Source organism: Seriola lalandi, unplaced genomic scaffold (genome assembly GCF_002814215.2).
Source record: "Seriola lalandi dorsalis isolate HSWRI2012SDOR001 ecotype SW California unplaced genomic scaffold, Sedor1 jcf7180002054569, whole genome shotgun sequence".
NCBI classification, from domain to species: Eukaryota; Metazoa; Chordata; class Actinopteri; order Carangiformes; family Carangidae; genus Seriola; species Seriola lalandi.
In genome coordinates this window covers 248,475-272,198 of record NW_019525122.1, presented here as the reverse complement: position 1 = coordinate 272,198, position 23,724 = coordinate 248,475, and the positions used below count along the sequence as shown (strand labels likewise).

General features: G+C 39.7%; 1 protein-coding gene across 1 annotated transcript in view; it reads left to right on the top strand.

Annotated features, from left to right (window-relative positions):
* Positions 1-15,818: 15,818 nt before the first annotated feature.
* Positions 15,819-23,724, top strand: part of trpc7b (transient receptor potential cation channel, subfamily C, member 7b) — a 47,034-nt gene continuing 39,128 nt past the window's right edge. The window contains exons 1-2 of the mRNA XM_023416701.2: positions 15,819-16,390; positions 21,780-22,542. Of these exons, the coding sequence (XP_023272469.1) occupies positions 15,891-16,390; positions 21,780-22,542 (1,263 nt within the window). The 5' untranslated portion in view covers positions 15,819-15,890. The remainder of the gene's footprint in view (positions 16,391-21,779; positions 22,543-23,724) is intronic.

Below are 23,724 nucleotides of genomic sequence, written 5' to 3'. Positions count from 1 at the left end.
TATAATGTATGAGCTTGACCAAGATATGACAAAAGAGGAAGTGGTAAAAAAGTTTAATTTCTCAGCTCAATGGGGCCAGTCTGAGTTAATTAAACTTTGCGTCTTGTTTAACACTGTTAAATAATATATCAAGGCTATTAGAGAGAGAGAAGAAGGGGAGGAGGAGAGGGGAAAAACCCCTTTCATTTTATCATTCTGAGAGTAATTTGTTTTCTTTTTCACTGCCTACAATCAAGAGCAAAGCCTGTAAATCTAACAAGGAAAAAGTGGATGATCCTATGAACTCACAACCAAATCTAAAGCAGCTTTAGAGTGGTTTCCTGTCATTTTCTGGTTCTTTGGAAGTGAGCAGATAAAATGGGAGCCCACTCAGTCTATTTGAGACTTGCATTTTGTGTCCAGAGATACTGCTGATTGCATTTTAGTGGCTCTTTTAAAAAGCTAAAACGCTTAACCAAGTCTTTGACGTACTGATGACAAAGTACAGTATGCACTTTTAAAAACTACAAAGGTTTGCGTTTGTATGTGATGTTGGCTGGTTTGTTTTGGTGTGCTCGGGGCAGGAATAATTTGTTCCCAAGAAAAACTGCTGTGCCGTGCAGAGGATGAAATGATCCCTCTTCTCTAAGAGGAAAAACCTACATGTTTGAATGTGTGTGTTTTTGTTCACACTGCGTCAGAGAACTGAGCTTTTCTCTCCTAAAATGTCAGAAGTCTGACATCCTACAGTGCCAACCTCTAGAGTCATTATTGCTTGGCTATAGCTCTCTCTGACAATCAATACAGACTTTGAACATATCACGTGTGTGTGTGTGTGTGTGTGTGCTATCATGAAATGGATATAGATAGAAGTTTCCTAACCCATAACCATGTACTTTCCTCTTCTTCTCACCTTGAACGTTAGTTTAAGGGCAAAATGTGCTTTTTGTCAACACTAAAGAAATTATGTAACATATTCGTGTTTTAGAGAGTTGGGGCTTTGTTTTCATACAGTGAGTTTTCCTTGTGTTTGAGAGACTAATTGCACTCTTTTAATAATAGATGTGAAGTCTTGCAGTGGTCTTCATTATATTCTAGATGTTGTGTGATTTAGTATATGTGTATGTAAATGTGTTTGTTAGTCTGTATGATAATGTCACTTTGAATGGCAGCTGTGTTTTCTGAAAATGTTCTTGACTCCCTTGTGATGTTGAGTAACATGTGAAAATAATTAGTTCTTAGCAATAACTGTTCAGAGACACACAAACCAAATACTCACCAATTATACCTTCCTTTCTTCCATCCTCCGCTGTTCAGTTTGCAAATGAAGTGAGGTGTCACTGAAAGACTGTGATAAGAGACGGTTGGATGCATAAAGTAGAGGACAGAGACGGAGATACGGAGAGACACAGAGAACAACAGGAGAGAGAGAGAGAGAGAGACAATGTGCCACTGAAAAGTGGATGCTCTGTGCCATAATAGATAAGCTGGGCAATTCTCAGGCAGCTCCTCATTTTTCCTCTTATGCTTGATTGTGGAGACAGAATAACGATTCAGGAACACCCCACCCACCTACCCCCATTTTTGGCCTCCAATTTAGACTTGAATACTGTATCTTACAATACACTGGACAGGTCTCTGCTCTTTGATGCTATTCCCAATCAGCTTTTCCTCTTGTATTGAATTCACTGTAAATGTGCTAAACCAAATTACTAATAGTTTGCGAGGGGTTGTTATTGCCAAGAGGTAATGGGAATGTTGGGAGCTAGGTAGTGGTGGTGGAGTGACTGAGAGAGACAACAGAAATGAGCAGATGAATTTTTATAATTCTTTGCAGAGTAATTTTCTATCATTACTAAGTTGGCGCAGTTTGCTCCTCCCCTGTTGCCATAGAGGAAAATACGATTGAGTGGAGGTAACAGATGAGCTGAGAAAAATAAATTGGATGTAATTTCATTTGGGAAAACCTCTCTTCTATTACCTAAGAATAAAATGTATAGAAACTATGTTTGAGGAGATTAGCAGTCACTTTGAGTCTTTTGTCACAGCTCATATATTTCAAACCTTCGTAGTGCAATCTCATCCATATTTTACACGCCCCCCTGCCTTTGTCCACTGCTGTCTTTTGCTTTCTCCAAACTCTCCATTCAGTCTGGGGGCATATTGAGGAGAGAGACGATCAGAAAGCAGATACTGTGTGCCTTGTGAATGTCACAGACAGAGGAGGCTTAAGGGCAGTACTTTGGAAGCTGGAGAAAGGGGGGACATAGATTAAGAGGAGGTGGTAGGCTGGTTGAAAAGCATGGAAGTGCAAAGCTTGTGTGTTTATGTATATTTGTGTATTCTTTGCATATATACTGTATATCTGTGGAAGGAAATGTCCTGCCCTAGGCTATGGATGACTAACTGATAGCAGAAATATTGAGTTTTCTAGTGGAAATGACAAAGAAACGTTATTTATTGTAGATTGGTCACTTAATAGTTAATATACGATCCACTTATAAGGTCGATTGACCTAAGTTTCCACAAGGTAGGAAACTTGTCTTGGTTATACAAGGTTTTTATCTGACAGCAGCAATTTGCTAGTTGGTGTCAGCTCCTGTCTTTTGCTTCGTTCGTACACTTACAGTACTAACACACACACACACACACACACACACACACACACACACACACACACACACACACACACACACACACGGACACATCGTCCTGTTTAATGAGCAGGATCCTCGGCCGAGCAGCAAAGTTGACAGGATAAACGATGCTGGTGTTTTATGGGGTGGATGTTTACTTTGGTATAACATATTGAACACAGTGTGCACATACTGTGCTCTCCCTGCCACAGCCAGAGGAGTCTTCATCATTAACCCTCACACTGTGCTCATAAAATAAGACAAGTGTACACAGTACAAGCTGGTGTTCCCCTCTTTCTCCTTGTCTTCTCCTGTCACTCATACTGTAGATAACTTTCAAATCCATCGCAGCAGTACATCCCAGCCGCCTTCAGTCTTAAAACCTAAACTATCCAGTCAGAGGAATACAGCTGTTTCTGTTTCTGCGGGATGTGTCCAATGGGGATTTTAACGTTTCATAAAGTTTTTTTTAAGATTTACTGGAGTTACAATATATTAGTAGTTATTAAATACTATAACTACAGTGCTGTACTCTATAGCATTGCAATGAGGCAGAGCAATGGAGTCTGCTTGCATCAGCTGATTGGCGTCAGCTGCCTCATTCATGTTTCATCATCAGTGGCTCATACATACATCAGCTTTGATTAATCAGACTGTTTGAGAGTTCCCTCAAAGAGCAGCGGCTTTCCTGCCCAACCTAACAGTGTAAGCATTTGCTATAAATGGTAAATTCCTCAGCATAAAAGCCTCTTAGGTGAGATGACTGAACTAGAATTAGAATATGCTATACAAATTGCTAATAATATTTGATTCTAGTCAGAAATTCTAGCTTCAAACAATGACAGTTATATCTGTAGATGTTCAGTTATATTTGGCAGAAAGATCTTTCTATATCTTGAGGAAGGTCTCTAAACAATCCCTGAAAATACATGTATGAAGAGATTCTGCAGTCTCCCATTCAGCTAGTAAATATATAGAGCCATAAAATCACAGCATAAGCCAGACAAGTGTAGAAATGGTTGAACAAAATACCTGGAGTTTGACTGGATGATGGAGGGAATTTCAGGATTCACATTTGTCTTTGCAGAGACATTAGAAAAGTGAGATTTCAAGGTCTTTTCATCTCTAGCTGCTACATAAATGCTGTGAAAGTATCAAAGCGATCATTCCACAAAGAACGTACACAGCTTTTATTCAGAAACAGTGCCTTAACACGAGCCATCAGGACATTGGTAATTCTGTGATGTCACAACTAAACAGTTACTACCCTCAGCTATGCCCCCAGCATAGCCCACTTGGACCCACTTTCCAACACTGCAGGAAGTGTTTACCTGAAATATGCTATACTTCTATTCAGCCTCTATTAAGGACATTTACTAGTGTTTCTCTCCGATGATTTTTTCAGCTTTTACTCTTTTTAATGCTATTTTTCTACCGATTGTTGGATTTATTGCTGTTTTACATTTCCCATTTTATCAATCTTGTTGTTTTGTGAGTCACACTTTGACTGAAAACAGCTATTATTATAGTTGTGTGTGGACTGCAAACTTGCTTGCTCACAGTTAGGAGATGATATCCACCACCTGGAGTCAGAACTATGAAAAAAAGACAAGCTGTCTGTAGCTGCTGCCCAGGCAAAGCATATTTCCGCCACAATTTCCCCATATATGTTGCTGTTACACCGTCGCTGCCGGTAAATGTTTAAGACCTTTAAGATGTTGTCACACCAGAATGACTTAATTGAAATTTAAGAAAATTTTTAAGGCCACCTTTGACATAATTTTGAATGCATGCAGTTGTTCCTAGTCTCCTAAAAGCAGGTGCTGATGTGACACATAAACTACTCATGCCAGCAAGCTGACAAAGCATGAATGCAACTAAGAGCCAATCAGCTCACGTGTGCAGAACATCAATGTTATGTTGGTTATTTTAGAAGATGTGTTAGGGGTGATAAGTGATGTGCTTAAGGGCAAATCTGTGGCAGTTGTGGGGGGAGGTGGATGAATTTATTTTTCCTTTGTTTTCCTCACATTCCCCTGTAGAGTTATGATTCAAAATGTTGACCTGTGGTTTCTATGTAAGAATTAATTCTTGCTCATGTTAGCATGGCACTGAGGGCTAAAGATAAACCTGTAGCACACAGACATGTGTTTGTAATATGATCAGCCAATGTGCTCAATGGTCTCAGTGTTTGCATGTACCATTTCATCATCAAGCATAGCCATTCACTGTCTTTCATTTAATGCCCCAGGCTATTGGCATGATCATTAGCTAACACTGACATTTAATATTACACCTCATTTAAATGCCTGGGATAAGCTAGACAGCTCATTTGAATTTCAGCACCTATTGCAAGTTAGTTTCCCACTCTGCCAGGTAGGCAGCGGAGCGTTGGTTCATGCGGTTGGGTCATTGGTCTGTGTATGTGAAACCATTATTAAAGCTTGGCATCAATATGGGGGACTTCTCCTGAGAATATTGGCTCTGCAGAGCTTTGTCACGGTATTGATGTATTTAAAATTGTGTGGCTGTGAGCAATTATTGAATCAAACATTGTATGTGGTTGAATTTGATTCTAAATGCATTTTAAATTTAAGATGTTTTTAAGAATAAAATGATTTAAGTTGAATCGATTGTATATTCGTGCATGACTTTTCAGTTGATGCCTTGAATGAATGATTCACTTGCATGAGTGAGAATTATGGTGACAAGATGGACCTGCTTTATATGGTAATTAAACTGCTTTAAATTCCAAGTCAGCACAGATTAAACATGCTGAGATAAATACTCATTCATGTTTCAGAATAAACAGCAGTAAATATAATATGCAGGATTACAGTTGGGTGTGTTTTAAAAAAAAAACTGTTAGTTGTGACATTAAAAATATTTTGACTGACTAATAAAATGAAGAGATCTCATGACTATAAGAGCAACATTTTCATTTGAAGAAGGAACTCATCAAATTTTTTTGAATAACAACTTTTCAGAAGCACCAATCTTGCTGATGATACTATACCACTCAACTTGCGAGGGAGTTGGTAACTTTTATAGTTGATGTTCTCCAGTTTCCTGACAGGTGTGTGTTTGCAGTTCACTCAACAATTTGAAGCCCTTGCAGGGGTTGTCCAGGATACAGTAAATAAAAACAAGCAAAGGGCAGTTTGAGAGTTGAGACTGATTGTTTGTTCTTGCTTCATTTACCTCAGGGCAAGTTGAGTCTGGCCTTTCATTTATTATGAGAAATATCTAAAAACCTAATGTAGCCCAGTGTGGGCTGTCTTGGCGATGAGTTGTTAAGATGCATGCCACTCTGTCTCCTAGAAATTGTTTATATACAACTAATTTGCAACAGCAAATATGTTTTGAATGAAATGTAATTATGACCAGATTCTGTTTTCTATGAATATAAAGAGAAAACGTTGTTGATTAACATATTTGGTAAGTCAAATGTATCAGTAAAATAGTAATTGACAATGTAATTAATTTGTTTCTGCCAAAAATATCTGATCTTAGAAAACAACTACAGCATCATTAAACTGTTCTTATAATGATGTTTAGCACTTGATTGAGCTCAGGGACTTTGGCCTGCTTTAATAAAGAAAATTTCAGCAATGATGTGAAACACAGCATGTTTGATAAGTTTCTGTAACCTTAACCAAAGTGCTTTCCTATACCAATCAGATGAGAGGCTGGATGTGAACCCCCATCTCTGGTGGCAAACTCCTGCAGTCGGTATGCCCACCATCCACCCTGACTACCTCCCTGTGATAAATTCAAATGATGATGTTGTTGACACCACAAGAAATTGGCAAAACGATTTAGTAATAAACATAATTTCTAGGAGACAGGGCTGGTTCTGGTCAGTGAAATCTTCATGGATTTTATGTGATTTAGTTACAATCTTTCTAAAACTTTACTGGAGGTCCTTGTCTCAGATTTTACAGTGCAATAAAGAATAGATTGTATGCTTGTTTGTTAAAGGATAATGCAGGCATTAGTTTGTCCATACAGTATATAACAACAAATCCCCTGTAGAGAAACAAACAAGCAATGAATGTATCCAACAACCAAATATTGTCTGTGTAACCACAGCCTGATGCAGCCTCAGTGCCTCAGAACTCCATTGCTGTCCAAAAACTATATAAAACACATAACATAATCAATCTGTTGGACTTGGATTCCATGTTCCTTAACTAAGATGAACGCGGGCTATTTTTCTCTGAAACAACTCTGCAGCTGTATATTGAACATCTGAGAGCAGCCCTGTTTATGGCAGACACAGGGCTGTGTACCGAATTGTACCCCTACTAGTGCACAATACAATAAATTCAACACAAACATTAGTTAGAGATTGAGGGTTTCTTTGTTGTTTTATATTGTCTAGTTTTTATATTTCTTAATTACCAGTTAAATGCATTAAGTGGGAAGTTGTCCTTCACAACACTATGAGCTGTCATAAAAAAAGCTCTCACTCTTGACAACCACAACCTTGTGTCACTTTCACTTCTTTGTTCAGCAGTGTGAAAAAAAGAAATCCAGCCAACCACTTCATTCTCTAAGGACCTTTTTCAATTTACAGCATGGATTTCCCATGGCTGTGAAGGCGGGGTGAGACTGAGATGAAGGGTTTTGGCAAAGAAACCTGAGGTGCAACAAGCCACTGCTAAGGCTTGTGTGGGTTCACCACAAGGCTAGAGACAGATGTATCTGGAGTTATTTACATGCAGTTCATAGAGAAGCCCTCTGTTACTGTAGGTGGGAATCAGTTGTGGGGAGACGCACAACCTTGGTGTAGTCCATTAAAGTGGTACTCCATCCAAATTTGTCCGTTTAGGATCAGTTACAATCCATGTGTTTGAAATGTGGCTGTAGTTAGTTATAGTTATTGAATGGATGAAGTTTGTTTAGTTTTTTTTTTTATGAAGAACAGCAACTGAGGTCTAATTCTTGTTGATTAAAATTCAGGTTTTCACAGCACATTCACGCATCATGTTAAAACTTCCAAACTGATGGATGCACAAACGGAAGGGACATGAGGACTGGATCAAGGACTGTTTTTGAATAAATGGCTGTGTTTATTTGTATGGTGTCCTTTAAGATCAAGACAAAGTCTGTCTGCAAAGTTAATTTAAGAACCTAGTGGTGGAAAGAGAAGAGGGTTTAAAAGACTTTTACAGACTAAGTGTGTGTGTGTGTGTGCGTGTGTGGTGCGTGTGAATACGTGTGAATACGTGTGTTTTATTGTCAAAGCCAGCCTGTGGGATTTGAAGGCCATTACCTGAGCCATTTATTCCTGCACTCTCCATTAGCAGTCAAGGGGATAGGCAGGCCCTGCTACATTTCTCCTAAAAATAACATTCATAATTACACTTTACAACCATATATTGAAGTAAACATAATGCCTCCTAATTAAAATATTGGCATGCTCTAAACATATATGCTAATGTTGGAGTTTTCCATTTGTTTTCTGTATATCAGCCACTTGGCATCGAAAGGATGATTAAGAGATTCATGTGGTAGGAACCTAAAATTAATTGTTTGAGATTGGGGATACGCTGGAGTCATGCCACCCATAGCATTGTTAAGGTATGGTAAATTGTTGAAAACAAACTACTTATTTAAGGTTACTGAAAGATCATGGTCTTGGTTAATATTAAAGAAGTCAGTGCTGACAAAGGACACAAACTTTGCCTTTCAGTGTCAAAGTTAAATGCTTTGTACTCAAAATGTACTGAAATGGCAAAACTAAAAAGTGTCATATCTGATTCATTAAATCAAATCAATACACCATTACCAACTCATGATTCCACATGAAAGGTATGCTGGTTAAAGCATATGCTTATATAATGAACAAACACTAAGCCTTTCAAAACAAATCAGTGAAAAACTTGCTACTTTACAAACCAATGTGAAAAGAAGGAGCTTGTGTTATGGACATCAGCTTTTGATTTCTTTACCAAATAAAGCAATGACAGTCCTTATTATATGATTTAACTGGCAGTGATGAAACTGTTACATCTAATGAAAAGAATGACTCAGTTCTGATGTCCTCTATCACTGTCCATGGTCCATGGTTAAACAGGATATTTGGATATTTTGTCATATTAAATTTTTGATGGAGCATTTTTATTTCATGTAGTTTTTGTTTTTATTTTTAAGCTACTTTAATTCTAGGCATACATGTATTTTAGACATGTACAATGGACATTTACAGTTTCTACTTTCTGGGAATTATGCACACAGACTTACAGTGTGCCTTGCTGTGCAATCAATCACTGGTCAACACCAAATTTATTGTTTAAGATTCTTTAGCTGATTTAGGATCATTTTGATGTACTGAATCCAAAAATCACATTGGTTTTGCTCAATCAGTTCAACTTTCTGAACTAAGCTACATATTTGTTTTTTCACGTTTTTGTTTACATGTACGGGTATTTTCACGTCATATGATGCAAAATTATTTTATATTTCTTGCAATAAACAAATTCTGAAGATTTTGCATGTGCCAACTTATGACTAATTGTTTTTTTTAATATTACAAGTGAATGAAATGGCTTCGACTAGAAGATCTTGCAAAAATAAGCCTGACATATTCTGCTACATCTGCGGTGAATACACCATTGTTCCTAACAGGAATCTAGTCACAAGTTTCGTAAAGCGTGCTTACCATGCTTATTTTGGTATTAAACTTGGTGACCAGGATAAAGCTTGGGCGCCACACATGGTATGCAAGTCATGCACCAAGTATCTGCGTCAGTGGACCAAAAGCAGGAAGAGTTGTCTGAAGTTTGGAATTCCCATGGTTTGGAGGGAGCCGACAAACCATGTCACTGACTGCTACTTCTGCGCTATTGATGTGACTGGGATCAACAGAAAGAACCGAAGCAGCCTCAAGTATCCTGATCTTGAATCAGCATGTCGTCCTGTAGCTCACTGTGATGAAATTCCAATACCTGTCTTTGGACAACTTCCTGACATCAGTGACGAAGATTCCTCCAGTGTTCCAGAAGATGAAGAAGAAGAAGAAGTGGTTCTTAACGATGATGCTCCACATCCTTTTCCCCAAAAGGAGCTAAATGATCTAGTTCGCGATCTCAGCTTGTCAAAGTCCTCTGCCGAGCTATTGGCATCCAGATTGAAGGAAAAGAACCTCCTCTCTGACAGTGCTCGCATTACCTTTTACCGCAACAGACATCAAGAGTTCCTCCATTTTTTCTTTGAAGAGAAGGACTTGGTGTACTGTACAGATATTGCTCAGCTTCTGCACAAGTTTGGAGTGCCACAGTATGAACCCAAAGATTGGAGACTGTTCATTGACAGCAGCAAGCGATCGCTGAAATGTGTTCTGCTTCACAACGGCAACCAGTTTGCCTCTGTACCCCTTGCTCACTCAACTACACTGAAGGAGAAGTCTGAAGCGGGTGAAGTATGTGCTGGAGAAAATTTGTTATGATCAGCATGAGTGGCTTATTTGTGTTGACCTGAAGATGGTGAATTTTGTGGTGGGACAACAGTCCGGCTTCACCAAGTACCCATGCTTTCTGTGCATGTGGGATAGTAGGGACACTGCTCAGCATTACACAAAGAAGGACTGGCCTGTGCGGGAGGAATTGGTGCCTTGCAGAGCAAGGAACATCATCAACAATCCTCTGGTAGACAGAGACAAGATACTCTTCCCACCGCTGCACATCAAGCTCGGCTTGATTAAACAGTTCACCAAACTGGACATGTAGTTCTCCAGTTGTTTAGCTTAAGGAACTGCCTCACTACCACAGACGGTGTTGATCCTCCCTAGCATAGGCCACTGGTGAGGATAATTGATGGCAGGTATTACTCCAGTGATCTACTCTGCATGGAGGATTGAAACTGCATTCACCACTTCACATGGAATACGAGTTGGAGTTTGTTACAACTCTCACCCCTGGAGTGAAAACACTTTAATTGTTAGAAAGTAAAACATCAATGCCATTACTTAGGAAAAAACACTCATCGCTTCATCATTAAAACTAATTTTGATTGGCTCTGTGAATCATTGCTAGGTTGGCATAGATGATGGCTTGAGGATCTCAAATCAAATGGATATTGACAAAGAAATGCTTCAGTTGTCCATTCATTGTCTTAATTCAAGTCATCTCACATTTTGTCATGGATGCATTTTGGAGCTTTTAATATAGATGTATAAAAGAAAGGCCTTTTTCAACTTTGTGTCATGATAGTGAGTGTCCTACAGAGCACACCTCAGCACATCTTCATTTACTTAGTCTATCTGCACATTATTATTATTATCATTCTTATTCTTATTCTTATTCTTATTGTTGTTATTATTTAAGTTTTATTTTTCCCCTTTAATTCTCCCATCTGCTGAATTTGCCTCTTCCAAGGCCAGGTACTCTGATACACACAAACACAAACACACACACACACTGCATAACACACTGCTGAACCAGGAACACTTGCCATCACTTTACATAATGACTTAGAGTCATGTGTCAAGGTGGGAATGTAGTGTAGCACTGGGGCAAGGAGGGAGGAGTAGGGATTTCATTTTTTATATACATACAGTATAATAAAAGTAATGCTCATTAGGTTTAAAATGTGTATGTATGTTAGATGTGTATGTGCTGCATTCTGATACTATTGCATTCTTGTAGTGAGTGTGGGTTTATGTGTAAATAATACATGGCAATGACTGTGCACTGTATTGGTGGACTTGAATAAATCAAACCATTCAAAATGTTTTGTTGCATCAGAAGTGGCTGTGAAAATATTTAACAGGAGAAGAAGAAACAGAAAAGGAGAAAGAAATTTTCTCAGAGCATTTATTTGCATGAATTTGCGTGTGTGTGTTTGTGTGTTCATGCACATAATAACGGCATATGTGTGGGTCTGTGGTTCAGACACCTGCACACAACTACTTACACACAAAGTACCTGATATCTTTAATAAAGGCCAGTTAGCAGAATACCTAATTAAATTCTCTGTCACAAGTCATTCATCAAACCCTGGCAAGCAGACATAATAAAACTTTTAAACACTTCAGTGCCTCTCACACTGCTCTGTACCAATAAAATATGCATAGAGTATGTATTGACTCCAATATCTGCCTGTTATTACAATCTCAGCTGTAAAAGATCTCAGTGTTTGGATAGAGAGAGAATTAAGTAAATATTCAGAGTAAACTAAAGAACAAATCGATAGGGACACAACACCATAATCTGCTGTACTCGGGGGAGTGCTGCACCCATTGATGACATGACTTGGCATTGATCAAGTGACCAATGATCAATGGAGGGTGTGAGTGATTGCTTTTTGTGCCCTTCCTCATCTGACACATTAACACTGATTGGCCCGTTGAAGTCAATAGGATCAGAAGCCAAGTTGCTATGTGGCCTTGCTTATGTGTGACGGACAGTATCATTGTTGTTCTTTTAGCTTCATTCAATTACTCAGACATCCCAAGCAGGGAGGTTTCATTACGGCCAATAATTCCTGATCACAGTTTTTTTCCACTTTGTACTCAAAGCTATTTCCCATCAAGAGATGTTTCTTCCACCCCAAGATTTTGTTAAGATACCAAGTTATTGAGTGTGATTATATACTACTACTTGCTTTTCAGTACATATACCTCTCGTTCTTTCTGTCTTTTTAAAGGCTTGGACTTTGTTTATGGATTTACTTTGCACTTTAATTTGTCGTTTTCCTACCTACCTACTTACCTACCTACCTACCTACCTACCTACCTACCTACTAATTGTGTTTGCTATCTAAAAATGTCACTCAGTTAACTTAGTTTTAAGGCAGCTGGTAGATCAATGACAGAGATGGCTACCAAAATTGATAGGCCAATGTTGGAGATGCATGAAAATATGGGGACTTTCTGTGGCCAGAGTGGTGGAGACCTGCTGTCCTGTACATGCCTGAAGGGGAGGAAGGTAATGAGGACTTTGTGAATCAGCAGGGACAGCAGTGTTGCAGCTTTCCTTCTTCTGCCAATATCCTAAACAGCTTAGGGCTGCTTGGATAGCTCTTTCTGATGGACCTTTTGTATGGATGCCATTGATTTTCTGAGGGAAATATCTGTGAAATATAGAGCCAGGATTGTGGGTATGAGGGGCATCTTAATGCTTTATCTTTGTTTCCTCAGGTGCAAGTGATAGTTGAGATCACCAAACGGGTCCATCTGCTGCTTGTCCAACAAACTGGGCTGACTTAGCTGCTGGAGGGGTTCATCAGAGTGGTGGGTTTTCTACCAGATGCCCTGGGCTGGTGATGACCCTCCACTGTTGGCAATAGTTGAGCATGTATAAAAGGAAGGGAGTATGCTGTCACACCATACTTTAGCCAAGGTATTTTTGAATGGACAGGATGTTTCAGTTTGGCCACTTGTCTCATCCATAAGGAGAAAGTAAAGGGAATTGGAGTTTTGAGTCTATGTACACTATGTGCTTCTCTGTCAGGTATGGAACAGTCTGATTTATCGTGGTGTCATAAGAACTACATGTATTAATAAAAAAGTGTTTTAATGTCTGGGCTGCTAGGGTTTTGAGTGTGTTTAATGTGATCTGGCTTGCCCTTTGCTCTGTTCCAAGATATATATATATATATATACACACACACACACACACACACACACACACACACACACACAGATAGCTATGTCTGGAGAATATGATTTGTAAGTCGGTGCATCTCTGTAGCATCACGGTTCTTCGTTTATGGTATGTTGTGACACATTTTTGTTTCTTCAAAAAATTGCAGATTCTCAATTTAGATATTTGGCCATATTATAATTTTGATAATATTTTGTTAATTGTTCAGCCTTACTCTTAAACATTTGAGTAGATAAAGAATTCACAGCCATGTTTGATATGCTACAAACCCCTCCATATTAGCAGGTTGTTAACAATAATTTCACACTGAGTCACATAGGACAGCAAGCTGCTGCTGCACAATCATGTAGCCTTTCTTAACATCCCCCAATCAGTGCTTTCACAGCAGGAGCTCTGCCTGTAACAGACCTGTAGTTTCATCCTGTAGAAAGAGCCTACTTTATCCACAACTGCGTTACCCTTTTGAATAGTCAAAAAAGTAATTCCATTGTATTTAATATATTAACATCCACAAAGGAGTCTGACATATTATGGTTTTTCAAATCTGCAGTGGCTTACTTTTGTGTGAAGCAGGAAGATTAATAGTATGCCTTTGACAACTAGAGTACTATGTAATTCCCTGCTTGAATATTATACTTCTTACGATGACACTTTAAATACAGCATTAGCTTGACTGGTTGTCAAAACAAAAAAAGTCTGGATAAAGCATCTTTAAGGTAGGCTATTGAACAACCCTTTTCTGTCAAGTCAATATGACAGAAGACACACACACACACACACACACACACACACACACACACACACACACACACAAACAGCCACTCAGTGCCTCTTGACATTCATCTCTGATCTGTGGGGCCAGACTTCAGATGGAATAAGGAAGAGCTTTAGCAAAGATTATGCTTTACCCGCTAGATGTTCCATTCAAGGTCACCATGTGTAGAGCATATAGATTACTTAGTATGAAAACCCAAGCCAGTATTTTGGTGGCTTGCCAAAAGTGAACCCACAATCTTGAGGAGTGGCTTGTATGAGTGGCTCATACCAGCTCTACGGTGTCATTAAAATATTCTTTTTCATACGTGTAATTAATCTTGCAGGGCTGCTTTACTAGTTTTTCATTGAATCCTGATGTGGGAAAGATGTGAAAAATCTAATGTAAAAAATATTTTATGGGTCCCTTTCTTTCCTAATTTCCTAGAAAAGCAATTATATGTGCCTTTAATTTTTTTCAAACGTTCCCTGGAAATTACATTAATTTAGTTGAACAATTTTAAACTACTGAAGTGAGCCAAGTAAGTAATGAAAGCCCGAAGCATGTAAAGATTTAGATACTGGTCAACAGCTGAATACAATCTACAAAGTTTGTCTTGCTGTGTTTACAGATAAGCAATTCATTTGAGAATATATTTTATTTATAAACTGATGTTTGCGTGTTTCGCGCACCTCACCTAATAAGAATGGAAAATAAGTAAGTTGAGTAAGTCATTAAGATTTTTTTTTTAATTTTTACAAAACCCCAATATTTCAAAATAAGCTACAGATCCCAGACAAGTGTTCCCAGAACTGCTTTCTACCAAAATATAAACTCCAGTGAAACCAGTAATGTGTTTTAATTTGATTTTTTGTGGTGTGTGTGTGTGTGTGTGTGTGTGTGTGTGTGTGTGTTTGTGTGTGTGTGTGTGTGTGTGTGGTTGATGCATAAACACAAGGACAGATCAAAGAGCTGCGTTAGGACTGGTTATTATCTATATGGGGGTGCAGGAAGTCTCCATCGTGACTAATGGGTCTCTGCCTTTAATTACAGGACCGCACACACAAGGATACACAGTGACATTTAAACACTGGATATCCTCTCTCTTTACATTTAAAGACAGAATCCTTTAAAAGGTTTTGTGTTCAAGTTTGTGTAAACTTACCAAATAATAAGCAAAGACTCCATGTACACTATGTCCTAAGATAAACTCATCACTGAGTCTAGATGTCGGCTACTGTAAGTATTAAATGTTTGTTCTCTGAAGCAATAACAAGATTATGTCAGGACCGGTAATTGGCCAACAACAGGTGGACATGTTAACCCCTTCACTTCTCAACCTAACCTCCAGCTCTGTCATTCTCTCCTCCGCTCTCTCTCTCTCACCCCTCACCTGATTTGTTGTTTTATTCTTGTATTCCGGTTTTATTTGCTATAGCAGCCTACTGCCCGGGTCACTTGGCACTTGGTGTGTCTCATTTTTCTGTCTGTCTTCTCTTAAGAGGTAAAAAGTAATGTGTAGTCTACTTGTCTTCACATAGGCTAACTACTTTAAACAGCAATGAAAACCTGTTTTACAAGTACAAGGGCATTTTCAAATACTCAACTGGTTTTCTCCACAATAAATGCATGTATTCACTTTTGTGGGGCAATGCAGTGTGTAAGTTAAGCTATGTTGTGGCGTTGCCACTTGTACGTTTTCTTCCATTTTGTAAAGGGCTGTCTCCCTGCGCGCGCACTCTCGTTGCTCTCTAATTAGTGCGAGCGCGCCTGTGCAAAGGTGGAGGCTCGGTTCATCGTTGCAGCGCGGCTCAGAAGAAACTTGTGCAGCCGAAACTTTGACCAACATCGCTAAATGTCTGTCACTTAACTAATATAATTTAAAGTATATGTTGTTCTCGAACTCTCACAATGTCTGACGAGGGAGAAGAAAGCGACAGCGGAGAAAGAGCGCATCTCTCTGAGTCTCCCTCCCCGCCTCTGTCTGTCTGTCTTCCCCGAGGATCTCCCTCCTCTCAGCGGCCCCTAGACTTCTTCTCCTCCGCTTCTCCGCTGCTGGGGGACACAGACCCACCTTACCTCGCCTCTCCGGAGTGTCTGCACCCTTCTCCAGAGAACCGGGAGCCTGGGGACTCCCCACACTTTACGCCGCACAGCAAGTTCCTCCAGGGCACCGGGGATACCGGGGATACCGGTTCTCCGTTTCGCTCCGGACAGGATGTGCGGTTAGATGCAGTTTGCGACCGTTACGCTGACCCGCTTCCCAAGTGGAGAGGACGAGGCGCGGCGAACGCTGAGCGACTTCAGCACCGCGGACAGAGACTCCATCGGGCTCCGGAGCTCTCGGACTACGGGAACCACTACTCAGTGGAGCACATAGACACCGAGTTCAACTCCGAAACCCGGCAAACGTGAGGCACCCTTTTATTATCAACCCACAACTTTAACTTACCTATCCAGAGAAATGATAAATAAGTAAGGTGACTAGTTTTGCGGCCTAGTATAGAGTCCATGTAGTTATTTATAAGCTCTGCAATTTGCAGTTATGCAAAGAGGACACTATGGGCAATAGTTTGGAAATAGCAGAACTATTCTTGGTTGAGAGAATTTAATCAACAGCAACTAATCCAACTGGGATGTCATCAACGTAAGGTCAGTTTTGGAGATGGTAGAGTAAAAGCAGCCTGGGTTTTCACTGAGACACCTGAATTCACCTGTCTATACAGCTGTGGACCAATGGCTAACACTCAGCTGTGCTTTATAGGGGACTGGACTGTGCAGCAGATGTTAGTGAGATATCATCATATAGGCTATTTTGTTGTTCTATACTTAAATTGAATTTGTAATTGCAAACTGGTGTCCTTCAGATGGAGCTTTCCTATATTAGAAACTCTGTTTACTGAGTAGTATTTTAACTTGTATTGGTTTTATATTGACATAACTTTTGCTGAAAGGTAACCGTTTTATCTCATGCATTGTGTTTAGTTTCCCAAATAACTGGATTTTCCGAAGCTTCCATTCTCTTCCTCTCCCACGTTATTCTATTGAGGCATGTGAGTTTGAATGAATTGGTGTGTCTTTAGGTGTTTTCCACTGCAGCCCTTACGACTTCTTTGTGTTGAGAGACAGTGTCTTGATTGGTTTCAGTGCATGAATGCATTAGCAGGGGTCAACAGGGATTGTGTGTGTGTGTGTGTGTGTGTGTGTGTGTGTGTGTGTGTGTTATGTATGAGTCTGAATAAAAGAAAGGTATCTGGGCAAAACCATTTGACACTGAGCTGGAGCAGACTACAGCAATTGGCTTGCACAGTACATCCCCACAATGTCACACTCATCACACAAAACACTCAGACACACTCATGAAAACCCTGATTAGGAACCTCTTTCATTTTGCAATGTAATGTCTATATAATTTCCCTCAGCTGTTATATGTTTAACTACTTCACTGTGAGATGAATGCTCACAAGAACATTTGGTGGATGCAGTTCATTGCATCCATGTAGGAAACATCCACAGGGACAAAATGGGACATGATTTATGACACTTAATGGATGTTCATGTAGCACTGCCAGTTTAGCTGTGACTATCAGATATTGAGCACGGCAGGCCTCAGTGTTTGGTCTTTGATCTTCCCTGGTCTGCCCCTTTGATACACCAGTGTTCAGCTTGCATGGAAAAGAAGCATGTATGCTCTCACTGATGCCTTGCCAGGCTAAATGTTGTGTGTGTGTGTGTGGAAGAGAGGGTAAGAGAGGGTGTATGTGCCTGTTTCTCATTTCCAATGAAATATGGTGAGCAACTCACCTTTGATCTTAAAAATTGGCAATTTACTGCTTGACAGAGTGTCTATGTGTGTGTGTGTATTTGATAAAGAGAGAGAGAGGGGAGGGGTGGGATGGCTCAGAGTCCAACTCTTTTCAAGTATTATGCTCATGCTTGTGCGCTGATAAAGTACTAACTCATTAGTCAGCTCTGTAAATATTCCTGCTGAGTCAAAAGTTCTCTTTCACTCATTATCCTCAAATTTTGATTTCAAACCTGATTCTTCTTTACATCTTCTCTTTGTTTGAAGTTCACCAGTAAATGATCTAATCTGGTTTATTGCTTGATCTGATTATAAATAACTTGGTGTCCCAGCCTCAGAATGTTCCGCTGCAAGAAAGAGGACATTTTGATCAACTCAAAAGTGATTATACAGAGTTTATGAGATTTTCACTATATTCTAAGGCTGTACTTGAAGTATGTTGTTTACATTTCCATTTTTATTACATTTTTTAGTGCTCTTGTAGTAATCCTTTCATTTCTTTTTGGTTGTTATGAAATTGAATTAAACTATTGTACATAGTATTCTACACCAATCAGTGGTACTGTATATTTCAGCATACTAAAAGTAACATTTGCATTACTGCCATCCCAAGCATGCCATTTGTTTTTAGATTGATTAGGCAATCATTCACAGTGAATATTGTCCTTTAGGTTTGACATCCCAAATACATAGCTGATATTGATAACACTTATATAATACTGGTAGCCAATTGTGAAGTGTCAGAAATTGGGGCTCTCCAAAAACACCTCAACACAACAAAAATGTAAATCAAGTTGAACTCACATAACTCAGTGAACTAAAGTTGAGCCAGCGAGATGTTTTGCTTAAATGAGCTACATATATTGTATCAACAAGAGGCTTTTTCCACTATCACCATTATTGCCAGTATAATATTATCCAAATATAATATAATTTATGTTAAACAACTATGGCTGGAGTTCCTTGGCTGAACAAGGGAAGATATCTGCAATGGGTTGCGGTAGTTTAAGTAATAGTTGGAATCACCAGTAGCAGTTATACAAGAAAGTGTCTCCCTTTTCTGACAGTTTTGTTGTTAATAGGAGAGGGAGCAGCTTGCTTGGACAGGCTCTCTGAGTGATCTGCAGCAGCCTCTGACTTGGATGCAACATCAAAACGAGAGCTGGGTAGACACAGTAACAGCTGCATCATTGCATTGTGGTTTAGGGATTAAAGGCTGTTACTTATAATCATATAGTGATGTTGCGTCAACCAATTTTATTTACATTAAATCAAATGAAATGGAAAAAGGTTGCTGACACGGGCAATTTCTACAACCCATTGCAGCTTTCAGTGACTGCTATTATTTTGGTTCTCTTTGGACATCAAGGACAGTCAAACATCTAGCAATTTTTGTTCTGTATTTGTAAATAAAACTGTTTAAATGTGGGTCAATACTGGACATTTCAACATGTAGGCAGAAAAAATGACTCACTAGTGGGATGAGATGGAATATGTCGTACAGTGTATTGTAAGAAAGTAGCAATGGGAGCTCTTCCTGTAGCATGGCATCATGCTCTGCTACACCCATATGCGAATTAAAGCATGGTGTAACAATGGTAATATGACAAGTACTTTAGTCTTAACAATACTATATGATGGACAGTCATACAATCACTCACACTTTGAATATAAGCAGCCATACAAATACACAACCCTCCTTTACTCACTCATTTTTCTTCTCGTTCATCCCCGTCTCTCTCCTCCACACAAACACACATAGTTTCTATCTATCCATCTCCATTGTGTCTCACTCCTCCTGTCTGTGTGACTGTAATTCCACACAGAAATGATGCAGGTAAATTCTATTTCACATCAGAATCACAAAATGTCAGAGATTGATGGAGAGGAAGATGGAGAGAGATGGAAAATGGCGATTCATTACCTGTCTATGAGGTTATCTAAATGGGCTGGCAGCCAGACTGTCCCCTCATTTATGAGGAATCCTTGCAATGCTTACAAATATGTCTGTGAATGTGAGTGTTTGTGTGGAGGTGGAGGATTGGTAGAGACGTTAGATACACCTTACAGCACCATGCATTGTAGCAAATCAGCAGTACAAACTATGATATTATACCTTTCTGACACAGTCACCTAAAATCAACCATTCTAATCTTCATAATGGTAATATTTACTACAAGGCCATTATATTGGTTTGCATCACATTTTACAGTTGATGTATTTTGGGTCCACATTAAACATGTGTATTAATGCTGCTGATGTTGTCACATGTGTTTGTCTGTGTATGTTATGTCCCCATATGTATTCTTGCGTGTGTTCATTTGTGAGATAATCTGCAATTGTTTGTGCATACCTGTGTGTGTGTGTGTGTGTGTGTGTGTGTGTGAGAGAGAGAAAGAGAGAGAGGGAGAAAGGGAAAATTTTGCCATCTACCATTGATTGGCAGCCTAAGGCACAGCTGATTGTGTAAATCGAAAATCAAGAGCTGCAGACTTTTTATACCCTTTAATCGCACACTGACAACCACAGTCTCTCTCACATGCACACACTTGCTACACACACACACACACACACTCTCTCTCTCACGGTACCTTCATCTTCTCGATTCCACATTCTTTGATGCCCCAAGGGAATACTTCCACCATGAACGGGTTTCCATTTTCCCCTTTTCCTTCAATGTTCATTGTCTCTGTGCATACACACGCACCTGGACACATGCACATACAAAGTAAGGGGAATCACAAACGGCCTGAATTACAAATAACCTTGCCTGTTTTTTTATTTTTTTATTTTAGTAGCAGAACTTATTGTGAAACTGGAACCCTTGTTATTTGTAAGGTCACTGCACTATTCAGATAACACAGACATGCAGAATTAAAGTGAAAATCTTTGGACAGTCTTTTGTATGGACAATATGAGCATATTATGCTTTTAAAATGATTAAAGTTGGCAAAAAGCATGTTTGCTTTTAGACCACTCACTAAGGGTCAGTCAGGTTGTCCTCTGAGTGACATAATATCATATTAGCATTTTATAAATTAAATCCCAAATTTGAATTGGTTATTTCAAAGTGGAAAATCAAACAGTTCTGGGCTATAATTTTTCTCCAGCACCATTCCTAATTTCCAATTCTTGCTTGTCATTTCAGAGCTTACCCATATCCAGTATATTTTGCTCTGCTCCCACATTGTCACTCAGGCTTTTGCCCTCTCATTTTTCCAGCTTTGTGGAACATCAAGGCTTTTTCAACTATGTGGGTCAGAGTGTCAGACCACACAGCAGGTGCAGGCAGGCAGTGTGACAGATCTTTGTTTCTGAGATACAATAGAGCCAATGAAACATGTTTTGCAGTAACAGTGATTCTTTCCAAGGGTTTTGTGGATGGAGCTAGTTTTTTATTATTCTTCTATTTGACAAATCCCTATTGATGAAGATTTTTTACCACTCTCTCCTGCTGGTGTGTGAACATAGTGCCCCATTTAGCAAAGAAAAACAAATAGACACATATTGCATAGAGCAGGAAGTGAATTTTCATTCTTGTCTGTATACATGCAACAATAAATAAAGACAGATTCACCACTGGCCAAAGAGACACTTTGGATGACTACTGACTCAAGGTGACAGCTTTATCTCTCCCTTGCCAATCAGAACTGTTGACCTGAGATGGCCCAGCAGTGAGCTTTGACCCAGCTAGCCTATTGGTTCATTGATCTGGCCGGAGACAGATATATAACAAATGTCATGAGGGAGTGTTCTCTGAGGTCAGCGGGGAAGCCTCTGTTAAGCACTGCTGATTGTGTGACATTAATGACTTTGTTTGCCTTGTTAAACCACAGTCACTTTGATGTAACTAATGGTACCATTGTTTACTCTTGCCTTTATCATTTGCTCACCACTTCATCACTCTATCTTCTGCATCTCTCTTACCTCCATCAAATTAATCCTTGTTCTTTTGCTTCATCTAACTGTTTCCTCCCCCTCTGTACTGTCTCCAGGGTGGAAGCCATGCATCGCCGGCACACCACACTGAGGGAGAAGGGGCGTCGCCAGGCAGTGCGGGGCCCGGCCTACATGTTCAATGAACGTGGCTCACCCCTCACTGCAGAGGAGGAGCGTTTTCTGGATGCTGCTGAATACGGAAACATTCCTGTGGTCCGCAAAATGTTGGAAGAATCCAAAACCCTTAACTTCAATTGTGTTGACTACATGGGTCAGAATGCTTTACAGCTTGCAGTGGGCAATGAGCACCTAGAAGTGACCGAGCTGCTGCTAAAGAAGGATGGTTTGGCTAGGATAGGAGATGGCCTGCTTTTGGCTATCTCCAAGGGTTATGTTCGGATCGTTGAAGCCATTCTCGCCCACCCTGCCTTTGGGGGGGGTCTGCGACTGGCTTTAAGCCCCCTGGAGCAGGAGATGCGTGATGACGACTTTTACGCTTATGATGAGGATGGAACACGTTTTTCGCATGACGTCACGCCCGTCATCCTGGCTGCTCACTGCCAGGAGTACGAGATCGTCCACATTCTTCTGACAAAGGGCGCACGCATAGAAAGGCCACATGACTACTTCTGTAAGTGTTCAGAATGTGTCGAGAAACAGAAGAAAGACTCGTTCAGTCACTCACGCTCCAGGATGAATGCTTACAAGGGCCTGGCCAGTGCAGCTTACCTGTCGCTCAGCAGTGAAGACCCTGTGCTGACTGCTCTCGAGCTCAGCAACGAACTGGCAAGACTGGCCAACATCGAGACAGAGTTTAAGGTGAGGTGGTCTCTGCTTCTTACTTTACATTTATTATCTATTTTACTTTTTCATTTTCTTTTTTTAAATTTAGAACAGACATGCAAATGTAAATCCTATTAATCACCTTAAATGTGATTACAGTCCTGGCATCATCAGAGTTTAGGCAGAATTTGAACACAGCTGAATGAAAATGTATAGATCCATCTCTGTCAATGTTTCAACCCATTCTTGCCAATGACTGAACTTAGTCACTAGACTCTCATCTTGAATGGATTCCTCAGTGCGGCACCAGCTTCTTATTACTTTTCTGAAGCTATTACCAATGCAATCTCTCCTCAGGATGTGCTGAAATAAGACTTGTACAGTGGAACACTTTGTTTGATGGAAAATATGAGCAATTTTTGTGCACTTTTACTGAGAAAAATGATTGCATAGTATATACTGCCGTTGTTGAAATGAACCTCGCTTCCATGATAATGCTGGTGGTAGAAAAACACTAAGAAGGGTGTATATGTGTGCATGTGTGTCTGTGTTTGAGAAGGTCAAGTTGTTCGTGTGTTATAGTTAATGATGTTGTTTGAAGTGGCTGGCTTTATATCTTTGACTCGTAGCAGACCCCCCCCACACACACACACAAACACCACAGTATCTTTTTAACTGAAGCTGTAAATGCAACTGTGAAAAGTCTCAATTATTTTTTAACAAGAATCAAACCTACCTGGATGTGCCAGCATCCATCCTGAGGCAGACTGATTGGCTCAGACAGGGGGTACAACATTCCCACTCACTTACATTGCATGACAGGTTTGGGCAAGCTTAAAGTACCGATTTGAGGTTGAGAGGAAGATGATTTCCACTTACTCTGCCAGCTCGCAAACCTGTCCCTATCAGTTGGCTTGGGATATTGAGGCTACCACACTCACTGACAAATGTGAGAAACTTGTGGATAAAAACTCAACAGATTCAAAATATGTATATATATATACGCCTGTGTGTGTTCGAGCTGGCCCATGTAATATAAAACCAGTATCATGATAATTATTACGATATTTTCACTTATCATTATACAGTGTAGATGTATGAAGATTTATGAAAATTCACATAAAAAATTTACACTGATAAAATAATCCAACTTTGATGGATCATATCATCACAGTATGATGTGGCTAAAATTCAGAAAACAATTAAATGTTGAATTAT